We start from the raw sequence: 18,028 nt of genomic DNA, 5'->3' as shown, positions 1-18,028 counted from the left end.
TCCATGGCAATCTCAATTTTGTGTGTGTCCCTACAGATTTATCTGAGGAACCAGAACAGTCAGCGGATATGCCCTTGGAAGTGTATGGAAGAGAAGATTTTAATACTAATGCTACGTTTCCCACGGTGACCACAGAAACATTACCTGCAAATACAAGTTTTATCGACTTTGACGATGATGCAGATCAGTTAGAATTTATATTAATGGTGTTGATCCCACTGATTTTATTTGCCCTCCTATTTTTATCAGTGATAATCCTTGTAACACGCTATAGGAGAAAAAGAGCCAAACAAGGTAACCATTTCGTATGTTCCCATTTCCAGACAATTGCTTCGTGTGTTAATGAACAGTCAGTTAACAAAATACTTCTTGCTTCTACACAGAGCCGTATAGCCCAGGATCTCAGAGTGCCTTACAGACATGTGAGTATGATCCTGACGCCTGTCTGGAGTTGGGGATGGGGAAGGAAAGAACCAAGGGTTTTTTAAGTTGAGCAACAAAGACTACATAATGTAGTAAGTGATGAATATTCCCTTATATTTCAAAAAGAGAATAGCTTCAGCCTCAATTGAGATTTAAAACACACAGCTGCTGTCTCTGTACCTTATCCAGACGAGGGCCCTGTCTAATACCAGCCAAGAGGTCCATGCAACATTCCATAAGGTGTAGGAAACCAGGAAGATGGCAAAGCGGTGGGTCAGATTGGGGCTGGGGATGAGACCTGGGCTCGTCTCCACCAGAAGAGCATTCTTCTGTGTATATTTCTGTCAAAGATACGGTTTTCTCCTCCATGCCACATCCCAATTTGATTGTGCAAAGGCTGGAGTAAAGCATTGTTCTTATTCTGATTAAAGCCATGATAACTTTTGTATGAAATTCCCAATTGGCTGCAGATTACCATCAACAATCTGAAACCAATCCAATAGGGAGTTCCCTAGCTCAGAGATACCCCCGCGAGTATTCAGTTCCAAATCTAGAAGCAATGAACACTGGGTGTCAGGGTGCTTCTAAGTCCACAGTAGATGTGAGTATTTTTGGCTTGTTCTGCTAAAAGTGACTCCAATTAGATTTTTTTAAAATATATTTTATTTATTTATTTGAGAGAGAGAGAGAGTGAGCGCACATGAACCAGGGGTAGATGCAGAGAGAGAAGCAGGTTCCCCACTGAGCAGGGAGCTCGTGGGACTTGATCCCAGGACCATGAGATCATGACCTGAGCCAAGGGCAGATGCTCAACCAACTGAGCCACTCAGGTGTCCCTCCAATTATATTTTTATAAGTTGAAGCCTTTGGTTATTCCAAAAAATCACTCGAGGGCTGAGACCATCTCTAGTAAGCTACGTATTGATACGTGCATACAAAACTCACTCAACATCCCTCCCACTCACTACTAAGGACCCCCTGGCTTCGAGATCATGCCCTTGGCCTGCAGGCCCGGCTCACTATCCTTGCACCAGGAGAGCCTTTAAGTTCTCAGCAGGAGCTATCAATGATCATTTTCCATTAGGCCAGCAGGTATGGTAAGTAGGAGCTAGGGAAGAAGCACTAATGTGCATTACCTTTCTTGGCAGGAACCAATATAATAGATTCCAAGGGAGTACAAAATGCACACGCCTCTCCACTGCTTGAAATTTCAGGGTCACATGGGCGCTCCTTTGTAAGCTAAAGAAAAACATAAAGCAAACAGGGCTATCTGTACCCCTATTTTTTTAACCTCAGGGAAAGTAAGAATTTCCTGCTTAAACCATAACCTGAGCCAGTTTTACCTAATGATGTCACCGGACTTGGGGGGGAGGATGGGGGTGCCCATTCAAATGTGTGTGCTTTTAAACTCTAAATCCAGGAAAGGATTTTTCACTGACCTTCATTGTGAGAATCTCAAAGTTCAAAAGCCATTCATAATCAAGAACTGGCCTCATTCTCAGATGGCTCGTGCATCCTACACTGGAGCCACACTCGAAGTATTTGCTGTTCCCAGAGCCAGGCTTACACATTCATGATGCTTTCAGGCCTGGTTGACACTATTCTTCTGTTTGGGGTTTCCTTCTTGTCTGCTTGGCAAACTGCCACCCTGTTCCTCAATGCCCAGTTCTGAAGTTTTTATGAAGCCTTGAGTAATCACTCCCCGGGCAAAATTAATCACCGCCTCTTGCTTTTACAGATGATGTTGACACTTACCTGCACTGTATTTATGTATTTATGTTGGGATAAATTGGTGACTTTTCTTTCTTTTTTTTTTTTTTTTTTTTGGCCTCTCTTACTACATTATGTTCTCTCTACGGTCCAAGAGAACCAAGAGCTTGTCTTATTTATCTCGTTTAACAGTGTGGTGTGGAGGTTAGAGTACAGGTTCTGGAACCACACTGCCTGGTTGACTTTTTCCCAGCTATGAATTCTCAGACTCCGTTTCTTTATTCTGTGAAATGGGTAAATCCAACACTTGGCTTACAGAGCTGTTGTAACAATTAAGTAGATTCATCTAAGTATGCCACTGAGGAAAAAGAGTAGCTGGCATATTGTTAGCTGCTGCTTCTTATTATTACTGACCCTTGACCTAACATCGTGTCTAGCCCTACACATATATTAGCTGCTCAGTAAATGCCGTTGAATGAATGAGTTAATCAAACAGTGTTAGAACTTTTTTTTTAAGAACACCTCCCTATTCTCAGAGGAAAAAACAAATTTGCAACTCATTCTTAACACAAATTTGCACATTCTCTTTGGTTTGAATATGCCTCACTTTGAGAGAACACAACACAGAAATCTTAAAATTTCAAAACAATTCCTTATCGCAAGTTTGGAGAGAGAGAGCTTTATCTGAATATTTTCTTTAAGATATACACAGCTGGTTAATTGCTTAACACACAGATATCTCTTCAGACTAAATGCTGAAAAGTTAACAACTACTGTCTGCTAAAGTCCACCCGTTTATATTTTACTTTATAACACAAGTCAGTAAAAGGAGAGGAACACCTGGGTGGCTCAGTCTGTTAAGCATCTGACTCTTGATTTCGGCTCAGATCATGATCTCAGGGTTGTGAGATGGAGCCCCAGGGCCAGGCTCCATGCTCAGCAGGGAGTCTGCTTAGGATTCTCTCTCTCCTTCTCCCTCTGCCTCTACCTCCACCTTGCCCACTCACTCTCTAAAAAAAAAAAACAAAAACCAAACAAACAAAAACAAATAAATAAATCTTCAAAAATAAATAAAAGGAGAACATTACAATTAACAAAATTTGATTTAAATATTCTTTCCAGGAAAAAATAAAACTGTCACACTGGGTCAGACCAGCAATTTTCTTGGAAAGACTCCAAAACAATGTTTTGTGGGAGGGCATGGATGATGTCCGCCCAGAGAGTTCGAATTAGACATATTGGTTCCCTCCACATGAGCAGAGCCTGGTGTGCTCTTCTGCCCCAGGAGGTGAGCCTGTACCTTTGATGACTAGGGAGGGCCTGGCCCACACATTCAGAAAGAACCCTTCTTCCGACTGGCAATCATGTTTTTCCTTTGGGCCTGTTTCAAGTCCAGGAAAAAGGGAGGTGCTGGGCAGTAATGCCAAGTTCCATCGCCCCTCTTCCTAGGCCTCCAGGCGGTAGAGCATTTGCGGTTGTTATTATTTACCATTTATTAAGGGTCTTGGTGTGCCCAGTCCTTCTGAGAGAGCTGCAGGGAGAAGAGCTGGCAATAAGCCATTGCTCTAAATAGGCTGTGGCTACATGACACCTGGCTCAGCGCAGGACATCTCCAGAAAGAGACTCTCTCTCTCTTGCTCAGTGTTCCGCCTGGAAAGAGAGAGAAGCGAGCCCATCCCCTGCGGGGCTCCTGCTCCCATTGCCTGCCCAGCAAGCGCCCCACCGCCCCACCGCCCCACCGGAGGGGCACAGGGGAGAGTAGCTGACGGTGGGGGCGGCGGCAGGCTCAGGGGGTGTAACTGGGAACTGCAGGCAGAGGACGAAGTGGGTCGAATAGTAGGAAATGGAGGGACTGTGGGAGGGGAGGTGGAATCAAGCGCAGGTGGGGGGCTGCGGAGGAGCTACATTTGCCCTCTGGTTGCAGAGGGAGTAGATGGCTTTTAATAAAGAGATCCAGGCCAGGTGGAGTGGAGAGGGCAGGGCCTGATTGCTGGGGACGCGTAATTGGTCTCCCTCCTGGTTTAATGCTCTGCTCTAGTGAGCTCTCCCAGATGTTTTCCTGTTGCCATGGTGGCTGGGGCAGGGCTAATGGTCTCGGAGCAGGGGAGACAGGCCACAGAAGGCTTTTTGCTCTGTTTGAATACTGATTACAGGAGCTTCGCATTTGGTGCATCTGGAGCACTTTTGTAATGGGTTTTTAAACTTTTCCATCATCTGCATGCAGGGTTAGGTTTTGCTCACCACAAAGCCTGCAGGCACTCAAATAATACAGATAAATCCATACCCTCGTCAGTGGGGCTGTGGGGCCACTTGTTCTCTGAGAAATTAGAGTGTGTGTGTGTGTGTGTGTGTGTGTGTGTGTGTGTTGGGAGGAGGTTACTAAGCAGGAAAAGAGGGGAAGGGAAAGGCAAAACAGGGGGATCTTTAGGGGTCACATCTAGGGGAGGTTCAATTGTGCAGGGACTTTATTTATAGTAAAATCCCTTAAGGAAATAGCATATCAATTTTAGATTAAAAGTATTAATATAGAAATATAAGATGAACGTACACCCGTTTCCCCAGTCCAAGTGTCTGAGGATCAGGTGCCTGCAGGGAGCTTCAGGTTCCTACCAGGGGCAGAAAGACATAGCCCAGAGCCCTTGGAAGGTGAGTGGTGATGGCACAAGGCTTCCCTCTGTGCCCAGCTGTCCTGGATCAGCGATGCCGTGAGAGCTTGCCAACCCACAGGAAATTACGGCGGCTCTCGGCTGCCAGGAGCTCAGTTCCAGGTGCCTGCTGGTTCTGTTTCCTCGATGGGGACCTGCATTTCTGCAGGCCCGGCGAAAAGAGACCTCTGATTGCCAAGGATCAGGAACATCTGGCTCTTCGGCCGACCTCTATGAATTGGTTCGCTTCTCAATGCCTCTCCCGTCACAAGAGGTGCCGTGGGCCTATGCTATGCACTCACTTGACATCGCTGCCTCATTTCTCTGGAGGCAAAACAAAACAGAGCTTGAGCTGGGGCACTGGGCTCTTGACTCCTGCCACACATTCATCTGAAGTCTGATGGGCATTTGACAAACAGTTAGCTGGTTCTCACCTCAACTGCAGCAACAAACAGCGGGTTTGCTCAAAGCTTCACTTTTATGATATGACTAAGTCCAAAACATTGGGCATGAATTTAACCCGTGTTGGACCATCCAGATCAAGACCTGCTCATTTATTCAATACATGTTTACTGGATGTTTGCCAGGTACTGTGACAGCTAGACGGGAGGTGAGGGGACATCAGGACGGACAGGACAGGCATGATCTCTGTCCTTTTGGAACTATGTTTTAGTGGGCGGGACAGACAAAATTAAGCAGGTGGATTGACCAATGGCAAATTGTGCCAAGGGCTGTAAAGGAGTAAGCAAGGTGCTGAGCTGGGAAACAACTGGAAGGGTGAGCCCTGCTTCAGCAAGAGGGTGCTCCTTGAGTATAAACCGAGACCAGAAGGGCATGAGAGCAGAGTTCCAAGGAGAGACCTTGATGGAATACACCACAGCCTGTCCCAGGACAAAGAGACAGTCACAGTGTTGGGCTTGTTGGGTCACAAGGAGATACAACAGTGATATTTTGAACTGGGACGTTTTGGGGTAGGGGACCAAGGAACAGTCCTTCTTGTCTGACTCTTCCTTGCTTTATCTCACCATGAAGGTTTTCTCCTTCATATGGATTAAAAATAAATAAATAAAAAGGAATAAACATGTGATTTGAGGTAATAAATACTCTCAGAGGGCCATCATATCTTGAAAAAAAACAAGCAGATTCCATATGGATTAGGACCTCATTTCAATACGGCACATGTTTGACTCAGAGGCTAATTGTTGCTCCCTTAAAAATGCTATTGACTTAAAGTCCCCTCTTGTCTCTGTGGAGATTTCAGCTGTTGGTGAAATAAAAAGTTGTTATAAGACAATGAAAGCTAACATAACTTTTATATATTTTTTTTCTCTTTAGATGAACTGGGAAGTGAAAACATCAAAGTGTAAGTCTCCGCTGCCTCCAACCCAGCTCAGTGTAGACAAGGGTATCAGAGAGAAGGGCAGAGTAGAGAGCCACCTGCTTTTTTAAGAATCGTTGTTCTGATACCCTTGGGGGGCCTCTTGCTTCCTGGGCCCCAGGAGAGGGCCCTTAGCAGGCTGCAGGGGGAGGGGGGGTGCACTCTAGTCCCCCAACCTCCATTCAGTAGAGGGTCTGGGTGTTGAACAGGGTCCTCTTCCAAAAACCATCTTGTCTGACTGCTATCAGTTCCAGATGCAAGATGCATTGTAGTTAAATATTCCGACCCTGGGTGTATTTGACAGACATCGGTTTGTTTATTCTGATTAAAAATGTTATCACCAGGAAAGCTAATGTTCACTGGTATTAAAGCAGGAGAGCCTTGGTAGAAGCATAAAGTTCATGCAGCAGAGCCACATTAGGGTGGGAGAGAGAAGAGGAATGGAGGGGGAGAGGAAGGAAAGAAGGAGAGAGATTGAGAGAGAGAGAGAGAGAGAGAGAGAGAGACTGGAAAAGAGGGAAAGAGAAAACAAGATTCCACCAGAAGAGTGCTCTGGGGCAATGTCACCACCTCCTCCCCCACTCTCTCCCCAGCAACTTTGCCTGTTTAGACACTTTGCTCACTTCCTCTGCACAGGGTCACGCCCATGCTGTGGTTCAGAGTGGGTGGTCCTCCACCCCAGCCCCATTTACATTAACCAGGGGCTTCTTTCCCATGACCGTGTGCTCTGAGCCCCAGTAAGGGAAGGCAGTGGGTTTCTGAAAGCAATGGTTCCATGTCTCCACCATGGAAAAGCCTGGGAGTTGACAGGAGAGGTGATCAAAGTAGCCTGTTCTCAGTGGCCACTTGACCTGGGGCACAGGTCAGAAACCTCAAGAAAAGGGAAGTGAAATTAAGCAAGGCCCCAATGCTATACAGGGCAGCTCCCCTGAGGATGGTCGTGGTGGAAGCCTGGCAGCTCAACTTTGTACCTTCTGGGGAGCAGAGTCTCCTGGGCTCCCTTTCAGCCTGAGAGCTAGACTGTGTGGCCTCCGTCTTTGGATCAGTGATGTATGAAGGCCTATCTGAGTTCTAGCCTTTCCTTCTTTGAGAATTTGGGACATGCGAATGGGGCAAACCCCCAGTCTGCCCTGGAGTGTCACATGAGAAACCAGGTTCATCTTTCTCCCATTCAACAGCCCAGGCTCTTCCCAAATGAACTGGGCACACCAGTGGATTTTTGTTTCAACACTGTTTTTGCTCTTCCTCTAGGCCCATTTTTGAGGAAGACACACCCTCTGTTATGGAAATCGAAATGGAAGAGCTTGACAAATGGATGAACAGCATGAATAGAAATGGTACAGTAACTTAGAGTCGCTTTTTCTGTCTTCTGTCGTATGAGAAGGTGCAAGAGTTTTAGAAACACCCAGTGAATGCTGGAGTGGATGGCGTGAGCCCAATCCACATGAGATCTGCAGCATGTAGATAATAAACCTGGGTCAGACCATCCTTAAAGACTCGGTTTGATTAGGGCACCACTTAGTGCCATTTGTTTTTATTTTTGTACAAGCTTTTGACGTGGCCTCTTTGAAGAAGCAAATGGTCTTTTTTCAAACAAGGAACTCTCTAGGTCCAAATTATCTGGAAGAAATTAGCATCTGGCATTACCTTATATGCTGTAGTATTTAGAGATCTACAATTTTAATCTGTATGTGGTTATAAAACTTCACCACATGTAGTTTACATAGTTCAGTGCTGTCCAGTGCAATAGACACTAGCTATATTTAAATTTATTTAAATTAAAATTTTAAAAATGAAATAAAGTAAAAAATTTTGTTCTTCAGTCACTCTGGCCACATTTTGAGTGCTCAGCAGACTATATTAAACAGTGCAAATCTAGAACATTTCTGTTGCTATAGGAAGTTCTATTAGATAACACTAATATATGTAGTATAATAAAAATTCTCATGAACTTATTTTCCATTTGATATCTGGCAGTAGTTCTGTATGTTCCCTGCTTTTTTAAGTCAGTATTTGAATTTAAAAATGATGGCAACTTGGGGCACCTGGGTGGCTCCGTTGGTTAAGCATCTGCCTTCGGCTCAGGTCAAGATCCTGGGGTCCTGGGATCAAGCCATAGAGGCGCTCTGCTTCTCCTTCTCCCTCTGCTGCTCCTCCCACTTGTGCTCTCTCTATCTCTCTTTGTCAAATAAATACATTTTTAAAAAATCCTTAAAAAAATGATGTTACCTATTTTTTCTCCTTTTAAAATTCCTTTAAAAGGTCAATAAATTATTTTTCATGCTCAAATTAACAAACTCCACCATTTTTATTGTCATATAATTTGTATTTTTTAACATTCATCTTTTAAAAATACCCTGGGGGTTGGTCAGATTCAACAATAACGAAGTCCAAATCCAGAGACCTGTTATCAGAATTATTGCGCCAGACGCTTATCAACATAAGCTTTCCAGAAGATTAAAACCATTCAATGAACTTCGTACAATTTTGAACAGAACAGTTTTTTTAAAAGATTTTATTTACTTATTCATGAGAGACACAGAGAGAGGCAGAGACATAGGCAGAGGGAGAAGCGGGCTCCTTGCAGGGAGCCCGATGTGGGACTCGATTCCAGGACCTTGGGATCACAACCCGAGCAGATGCTCAACCACTGAGCCACCCAGGCATCCCAACAGAACAGTTTTTCATAGCCCATTACTGAGGAAAGAATGGCTCCATAAAGCATTGAAGGTTAGGGGCAGGCCACTGAGATAATGCTTAAGGTAGTTTCATTTTGTTGTTTTTAGTTTATAAAATATACATTTCATAATTTGGAAAATGCAAAAAAAAAAAAAAGTAGAAAGAAGAAAAACATCACACCACCCAGAGATAACCTCTTTGAGTAACTTGACATATTTCCTTTTGTGCCTAAGATAATGTAATACAAAATCAGGACCCTGTTACACTCATTAAATCAGAAACTCGGAACAAGGCCTTTCTATTTAACGACTACAGCAGAGAGTTATTTTGACACATTAGTGATGGAGCCGATGGATTTTGTTTTTCCTTAAAAAATCACTGGCCCTAATAGGAGAGAACTCTGACAGCTTTAAGAAGGTTAGTTATTCCTCACTTTCCCTGCTGCTTTTGGAGTATGCGTCCTGCCTGAAGTCATGCTGCAGGCATGTCAGGACCTCCGGTAAAGCTATTTTATTCCAGTGTTTAACCTGAAACATGCAGATTCTAGCTTTTGGAGCAACAGTGGGGTTCTTCAGGGACTGAATAACCAAGCAGTGATGAATTGTGCCCTTTCCAACAGGGGCAGAGGCATGTTGAAGTCTTGTATCTGTGCTTCTAATGCTTTTTCCATTTCAAGAGCCTTGCCATCATTAATCTTTTAACCTCTGGAACTCCCTAGTGAGGCCATTTCTGCACAAGTAACTGGACAGATCAGGGACATGCAATGCTCAAATATAGGGGTTTTGTGGATAGAAAAATAAAATTTTGGTGACTAACCATGAGTTTGCTTTTTTTCCATCCTAGCAGACGGCGAATGTTTACCTACTTTAAAGGAAGAGAAGGAATCAAACCACAACCCAAGGTACTTCTAATTTCTACCATTGATTATATGTATGTGGGGGAGGGAATTGGAGACCAGGGTAGAGCACTTTTGCTTACCGTCTCTGTGCCTGTACATTTTATGTGACAATTCACATATGTGCGTAGTGTGGGGAAAAGAAAGCATGGCAAATAGAAAAATATAAAGTAAATATCCTTGTTATATATAGATACAGTCTTTAGAAGTAAATTAGGACTGGCATTTTCTTGCCCTTCTAAAGAGACACCGTTGAAGCGGCTTCTGTTTTAGTCATAAAACTTGACGATTATATCAAACTATAGTTTTGTTTCGCTTGGGTGAATAGATGTTTGGTAAGGAAAACAGATGGGAAGTGGCAGTCTTAAGGGGGATAATTGTGAATAAGAGCGGACAAAATGAACATCTAAAAACCAAAACAAAAGAACACCCCACCAGGCTTGGATTGTTAGGAGAGAAATTAAATGAGAATTTACTAAGCACATTCCATTCTACCACTAGGTGGCTCTGCCTGATAGAAAATTTTAGTGTCTAGGGCTTGGGTGTTTTTCCGCACACCATGATCTTGTTTAAATTTTGTTATCTTTTATGAGGATAAAAATGTGCATGTTTGGGGTGGTTTTGATCGGAGAATTATTTGGTCAGGACATGGGAAGTGTCATAGGAGAAAGGATTGGTGATTCAGCATTCCAGGGACCTGTTCCACACAATAGCACTGTGATTTGGGGGGCACCAAGTTGTTGGTAGGGGTGACTCAGAGGTGATCAGTGAGCAGAGAACTTGACAGAGTCTGTGACTGACACTTTATAATAAACTGGGCGCCTGGGTGGCTCAGTCAGTTGAGCATCTGCCTTCGGCTCAGGTCACGATCTCAGGGTCCTGGGATCGAGGCCCACATTGGACTCCCTGCTCGGTGGTGGCGGAGCCTGCTTCTCCTCTCCCTTTGCCCCACCCCTGCCCCTGCTCTCTCTCAAATAAACAAATAAAAATTTTAAAAAATTAGAATAAACTTTCAGAGCAGGATTCTATCTTCTCTCCCTCCATGTTAACCAAAGGCTGTGCCAGTCATCTTAAATGCTTCCAGAGTGCAGTCACTGGTCACTGGGCAGTCCAAACGCTGGAGCGTCCCAGGGGAAGATTGAGAGTAGAATGTGGTTGGGGCAGTCAGACGTTTGTCTTCTGGACTCTTCTTCTGCACCTTCCCCAAAACCTTATCGGAGAGGTGGTCACCCCACATCTCACACATCAGGCCCTCACAGTCCTTTTTTTTTTTTTTTAAGATTTTATTTATTTATTCATGAGAGACACAGAGAGAGAGGGAGGCAGAGACACAGGCAGAGGGAGAAGCAGGCTCCATGCAGGAAGCCTGATGTGGGACTTGATCGTGGGACTCCAGGGCTGAAGGCAGGCGCTAAACCACTGAGCCACCCAGGGATCCCAGGCCCTCACAGTCCTAATGAGCCAAGCCTAGGCTCTGACGTGGAAGTCCACTTTGTATTGAAGATATCAGGCATTATTTCTCTTAAAGTTGCATCACTGGCTCAGGAAAGATTCTATCCTATTTAAGTGAGATACCAGATATTAACAAGCAGATGAAAGAGAAAAATTCTAGGGGGAGTATCACAAAGGAAATCACAGAGCAGTATTTTCTCTGCAGTTTAGTCTTAACCTAAAGATGAGTCACTGTGTATTTCTGTGTAGGGTTCACTCACATCACCACCAAAACCCTATAAATATCTTATTACCATAACTCTGACGAATACCCTCCAATGATGCGAAACATAGGGGGTTTTATAGACCTGCCTCCTGATCTCTGAAATTATTGGCAACATGGAAGAGACCTAATGTTAGAGAATTACATGGTTATGACAGCATCTTAGAAATCACGTTTCTGAAATACTGAAAGGTTGGTCTTTAAAATAAGCTGTAGCTCATTTCTGCCTATAAGACAAAAAGCCTTAACTGATTTGGGGGGCTGCTTTATGCTAAACTATTATTTTTTCAGGTGAATGTCCACATTCTTCTGTTGGTCCAGAACTATCTGGCTTTGATTCAGAGGACACTGGTCAGGCCTTACCCGCTCAGCGATGTCAGAACCAGGGCTATTCTACCAGCAATGGCAAATCCCAGGGCCTTGGTGCTATAAGGACGTTCTGATTACTCAAAGAGCAGTACAATACTATAAAGCAAATCTAATTTTTAGTCACCAAAAACTCCGAAAGATACAAAGCACTTAGAACAAAGCCTGCCACAAAGCAAACTCTCAATAAATATTGATATTATTATTAAAATTCATAGACATAAATTCACTGCACTTTGGGCTAATAAGCCTGTGTCCAAAGGCCCAGGCACATCCACGTTAGTGGTTGGGGCATTTTTTTTTTTAAAGCTTTCTATTTTAGTTTTAGGTGTATAGCAAAATGAGCGGAAATGACAGGTCCCATCTGCTCCCTACCCCTATACACACACAGCCTCCCTGACTATTGGTGTTCCACGCCAGAGTGGTACATTTGTCGCAATAAGTTAACCTACTTTGACACATCAGTACTCCCAAAGTTCCCCATTGGCTTTAATGTCTGAGACTCATCCTTCCTCTGCCATTTAAGCAGTGAACAGGTGACTGTACTGCTTCAGAAAGTATGTAACAGTCACTGTAGATTGAACTTAGTAGAAAACATACTTCTCCATCCTCTTGCTAAATTAAGACTTCCAGAATGCATTTAAAGAATTCAATTCATCTTGATGCTAGAAAGACACCCTGACACAGAACCTCTGTTATATGTAAAGTCTTTGTACTTCTGGAAAAAGGGGTCAATCTGGTCACCACCCTACACTTAATGCACTATGTGGGGTGTAAAGACTTTTCTCATCAGGATCCATAGTCTCGAGTCTTTTAGAACTCTTCCCACATATCCCATTGACCAGCCATTGTTCATTACTTTGCCCTGTCCTCATTGAATGGACATTTTCTTTTATGTTGTGGAATCTAAAGTTTAGCACAGGATTTTATTAAGGGCCAGAGAACACAAAGCAGTATGGGAAGTTTATACTATGGTTTTCATGTCTTTTGAAAATCAATAAGAAGAGACAACAAAGGAATTGTGTACAAGGGGGAGTTTTATATTCATATTTCCTACCTTAGCATTTCTCCCATAATTCATATCTGTTATGTGTGAGACATTGTAAGTGGAATGCTGTTTAAGGGTTGCGGCAGGGCAGAGGGAGAGGTCTGCCCTAGAGTCGAAGAGAATTTCATCACTGGCATTGTTAAGCTTTGCCAGCACTCAGTGATAACAGAGAGCAGATCTATTGAGTTGGTTATATTATTGTTTAAATTCTCTGTAAAGAATGCACTGCCTTATTGTCTGCCCCTCCCAGCACCTTCCTGAATGCTGCTAGATAGTAGTAACCACAAAGATAGACTCCCTTTCATCATAGTGCTTACGGTCTAGCCAGCCTGTCCCTTCTTCCCGAGGCCTTTATAGTTAGACAATTTCCTGCAAGCGTAGTGTTTCTGTCTCTGCAAGCTTAGGTGACGAACCACAGAAAAGGAATGGCAAATATTAGCCGAGTGTCCATCTTCTTTCCCTTATGCCAATTGGCCACAGTGATGAGTTTATATTGAGTAATAGCATTGGGAAAGACTAGGGAAAAAATTGATTTGGTTCCATCCAAGTGGATTTATAATTTTGAAAGCACATTAATAACAAAAAATAATAAGACATTTATATAGCATTTTATACATACTGGATGCCTGGGTACTATCACGTAGGAAGTTGAGCAGTCAGAGAGGGTAAATAACAGCATACCTGTTCTGGTTTTGTGATAATTCTATTGTTTATTTTATGATTCACATCTGAGCTCAATGACATAAAAATGGATCACTTCAGTATTTCTCGGGAAAATCTAGGTTAGTTTAATAAAGAATTTCGTGAATTTCTTCCTGTCTCTGCTCTTTGTCTTTTTTTTTTAGAAAATTATGATGATGTAATTTTACAAAATATATTTACTGAACAACCCAATATGTGCCTGGCATTGTCTACATCACATCAGTTCAACCAGCTAAAAATGAAATAAACTGTATGAGTAAACCTGGAGCTTGGAGCGGTTCAATGATTTGTCTAATTTACACAGCAGGTTTATGATAAAACTCAATGTTTCTTTTAAAACTACATTTTCGAGACGCCTGGGTGGCTCTGCGGTTGAGTGTCTACCTTTGGCCCAAGGCGTGATCCTGGAGTCTCGGGATCCCCCTGCAGGGAGCCTACTTCTCCTTCTGCCTGTGTTTCTGCCTCTCTCTCTGTCTCTCATGAATAAATAAACAAAATCTTTATAAAAAAAAAAACCCAAAATTACATTTTCATTTTCTTTTATTAATTAGTTAAGAGATATTCCACAAATTAGAGATCAAAAAAATAGAAGGAACACTCAGCAGCAAAAAAGGCAGCCACCATGAGGCTAATGCATGAAAGTATTTGGTGAATGATGTATCCATCACCTCATGTATTCATGGATGAGACTGAACCATTAATTGCAAGAAAACAGCAGTTTTGGTGAACTGTGTTGGCCTCTCGGCTCAAGTAAATCTCTGTGGCCCCTTCCAGTTATTTTCTCTATGAGTTTCTTTCCTCTTTTCCTTTCTAGTCTCTCAAAAGTCCTTTTAAAACTCAGTAAGTATTAAATAAGAAGTATATTGAGTGCCAACTGGTTTCCCTCAAATCTGAGCTCTGTATTTTGAGGGATACAAAATAACTGCTTATTAAAAAAAAAAAAAAAAAAAGGAACCGCTTATAATCCTGCAGGATGATACCTTCAAATAACATTGTTAAAATGCAAGTGTGTATGTGTATGTGCACGTGCGTGTGCATGTGGTGGGTGAGGCAAGATGTATTAAATTTAATAAACCACAGCATTGCTTGAATAGTGGCCCAGATTATGTCTGCTGTGGGCATGATCTATGTGTGTTGGATGAATGTTAGGCCTGGGTGTGATGTTAGCCAGATGTGTGACCTCTATAATTCTCTCCCTACCCATCCCACCTCCCTCCCACCCCTTCCCTGCCCCAGGGCCAGGGCCAGGGCTACTTCGGGAAGGAGAAGGGATGTTGTATTGCTGAAGAGAAAGGGAGCATGATCTAACTGTGAGGTGACTTTGTGCTGTGCTGAGCTCTGTACTCCCCCCACACCAAGTTAGGAAGCATCATCACACAAGAAAGGTTTAGTGCAGGTTTATTGCCATCTTTGGAGCGAGGAAACATTAGCTGTGGTCACGAAGAGGAAGCGTGAGAAGATAAACTGGTCAGGAGAACAAAGATGGCTGCGCCCCGGGGGCACTCGGGAAGGAGGCCTTCAGAGCTGTCCTCATTTCACTGTTAGCTTCCCAATTTAATGCTTTCTTAAAAATCATAAGATGACGCTTTGTCATCAGTTCAATTTGTTTTTACAGTTTGTGGGCCTGTTACTATAAAGGCTTTTGCGAAAGCTGTCCCACATTCTTAAAATATCTGCATAACACTCAGAAAACGTACTCTCTGATGCCGCTAACACTGCGGAATTAACACTGAGGCAAGCAATAGAAGTTTGAGGCAGGATCACTTATTGTATCTGGTGCAATTGTGTGGCAGTGGGCCAAGATATTTTTAACAGGGAACTCTAGGATCTGCCAGAGTTGGAAACGCCTGGGCTTATTTGATCATTTCACAGAGATGATAAGTAGCCACAGGGACAGCAGGGAACACGTCTAACTCGACAGAGGAATGAGCGGGCGAGCGAGAATGCCTCCGGGCGCAGGTCGTGGGCCGGAGCCCAGGTTGCTGACTCTCACACAGGCCTGACGGCCACTGCGCCACCGCCAGTGAACATTTGCGTGTGAGAGTTGCAACACTAGGAATGACCTGATGTCCCACGGCTGAGGCAATTGGTATCCACTTTGGGACAGTCTTGTGTGGCAGGCCCTGTCACACTGCTCGCAGGCCACAGAGCCGAGCAGAGAGTGCCAGGTGTGAGCTCTGGGCTCCTTGGTGCTTGAAGTAAACAAGTTCTGGTTGGTGACGGTGCCACCAGCTAAGCCCTCAAATGCTTGTAGAGCGTTTTAAACAAACCACATTTAAGTACATTCTCCTCAGAAATGGAAAGTTTGGAGGCGCCAAACTTTGGCTCGGTCTGTTAAGCATCTGCTTTCAGCCCAGGTCATGATCCCAGGGTCCTGGGATTGAGCCCCACATCGGGCTCCCTGCTCAGTGGGGAGCCTGCTTCTCCCTCTGTCTCTGCTGTTCCCCACCCCCCATGTATTCTCTCTCTCTCTCTTTCAAATAAATAAATAAAATCTTAAAAAAAAAAGAGAAAGAAATGGAAAGTTTGTTTTGGAAGATTCTTTCTTAAAGACTTTGCATTTTGAAGCAGTCAGTGTTCAAGCTTGTGTTTAACCAAAAAACATTTGCTAGCATAGAATCTGCAAAATAAGAATAACATACATTTGTGTGTTTGTGTCAGGCCGCTAGTATAGTGCCTTACGGAGATTTGCTCACCTATCCTTTACAACAACCCTGTAAGATACATGGTATTATTATGTGTGTTTTGCAGATGAGATAAACACAGAAAACTGAGCCTAAAACAAGGTCAATTTGCCCAAGATCACACAGCCAGGAAGTGGCTGAGCCTTGATTCAAGCTCTGGCTGTCTGACCCTGTGCTCTTATCTACTACGCTGAAAGAGCCACTGTTAGCACATACTAACCTTAGTACTGCCATAAAAACAACACGAGGTGTGAAATACCTAGGCATAAACTTAACCAAAAAATGCATGGCATAATATAAAAAGAAATGGTTCAATTTTATTGAGGGACATAAAAAATTTTTTTAAATAGAGAGACACATACTGTGCTCCTGAAAGACTCCACAATGCAATAAAAATTAAAATTTAGAGCTCTGTCTCATGCCATAGATTAAAATAGACGCCAAATAAGATTAAATGCTAAGAAAAGAAAAAAGTACAGAAAAAATATAAATATTATTATAACTTTGAGGTAGGGACTAGTTGAAAGCATGACACACGAATCAAAAACCATATCAAAAAAGCATAGATTTAGAGGTGCCTGGGTGGCACAGTCCGTTGAGCATCCAACTCTTGGTTTTGGCTCAGGTTATGATCTCAGGGTTCTGTGATCCAGGCTCACATGGGACTATATGCTCAGCAGGGAGTCTGCTTGGGATTCTCTCCCTCTCCGTCTTCCCTCCCCCCTGCTCTCTCTCTCAAATAAATAGATAAATATTTTTAAAAAGAAAGAAAAGCATAGTTTTAAACTACATTAAAAGCTCTAAATTTCTTTACTTCAAAAAACACAATAAATAGAATGAGGAGGAAAAGGAAAACTGGGGAAAAGTATTGGCAATATATGTATAATGAACAAAAATGATTAATACACAAACCAATAAAAAGATAGTCCCATTCTATTTATTTATTTATTTTTAAAGATTTTATTTATTTATTCATGACAGACACAGAGAGAGAGAGAGGCAGAGACACAGGCAGAGAGAGAAGCAGGCTCCATGCAGGGAGCCCGACGCGGGACTCGATCCTGGTCTCCAGGATCATACCCCGGGCTGAAGGCGGTGTTAAACCGCTGGGCCACTGGGCCTGTCCAGTAGTCCCATTTTAAATGAGTAAAAATTATCAATATTAGCAATTTAGCAAAAGAAAAAAATCAAAATTACCAATAGACCTTTAAAAAATGTTTCTTTTTCTTAGAAATCATAAAAAGTAAAGGTAAATATGACGATATTTTCACCTATTGGATCAATAAAAAATGAGAATAATAATATCCAGGATTGAAAAGGAAATCTCCCTAAAGAGAATGTGGGGAGGAAAAAAATCTAGGGAAGGGGTAATTTGACAAAGGGCTATTTAAGCTTTAATATGAGATACATTTTAGCCTGGCAATTTCTCTTCTAGGTATGTTTATGCAAAGGTAACAACTGGGAGTGTGCAAAGATTTTTTTTATACTAAATAAAAACTGAAAATCAGAAGTAGTCTACAGGTTTAACAATAAGGACGTAGTTTAAAAAATGGTTTTTGGTCTGATGAGACACTAGAATGCTCTGTAGCCACTAAAAAGATACTGTATTTTTATTAGCAAGGAATGATGTCTGTATGTGAATGACAGTGAGAAAAGCAGATCACAGCGTGATATGCATAATATGATTCCATTTTTGTACCAAAGAATGTATATCATGATCAGAGGAAGGAAGTTTGGAAGAGTACAGACCAAAATGTTAACTGTGGTAAGATTGTTAGTATTTT

The 18,028-nt window shown here is 42.7% G+C and overlaps 1 protein-coding gene across 6 annotated transcripts in view; it reads left to right on the top strand.

Moving 5' to 3' along the window:
- TMEM154 (transmembrane protein 154) overlaps positions 1 to 18,028 on the top strand; it is a 45,920-nt gene that overhangs the window by 21,647 nt on the left and 6,245 nt on the right. Inside the window, exons 3-8 of one of the 6 annotated variants that reach the window (XM_038559035.1) lie at positions 37 to 294; positions 384 to 422; positions 6,114 to 6,141; positions 7,408 to 7,493; positions 9,679 to 9,736; positions 13,704 to 13,825. In XM_038559035.1, coding sequence (XP_038414963.1) covers positions 37 to 294; positions 384 to 422; positions 6,114 to 6,141; positions 7,408 to 7,493; positions 9,679 to 9,736; positions 13,704 to 13,713 — 479 coding nt within the window. In that variant the 3' untranslated portion in view covers positions 13,714 to 13,825. Of the gene's footprint in view, positions 1 to 36; positions 295 to 383; positions 423 to 6,113; positions 6,142 to 7,407; positions 7,494 to 9,678; positions 9,737 to 11,735; positions 13,671 to 13,703; positions 13,826 to 18,028 lie in introns of those variants that run through there. The other 5 variants (XM_038559036.1, XM_038559037.1, XM_038559038.1 and 2 more) reach the window with 5 other exon arrangements.

The sequence above is a fragment of the Canis lupus genome, chromosome 15 (assembly GCF_011100685.1).
Source record: "Canis lupus familiaris isolate Mischka breed German Shepherd chromosome 15, alternate assembly UU_Cfam_GSD_1.0, whole genome shotgun sequence".
NCBI classification, from domain to species: Eukaryota; Metazoa; Chordata; class Mammalia; order Carnivora; family Canidae; genus Canis; species Canis lupus.
The sequence above is the reverse complement of the archived record's forward strand: the minus strand, read 5'-3'. Positions and strand labels throughout refer to the sequence as shown.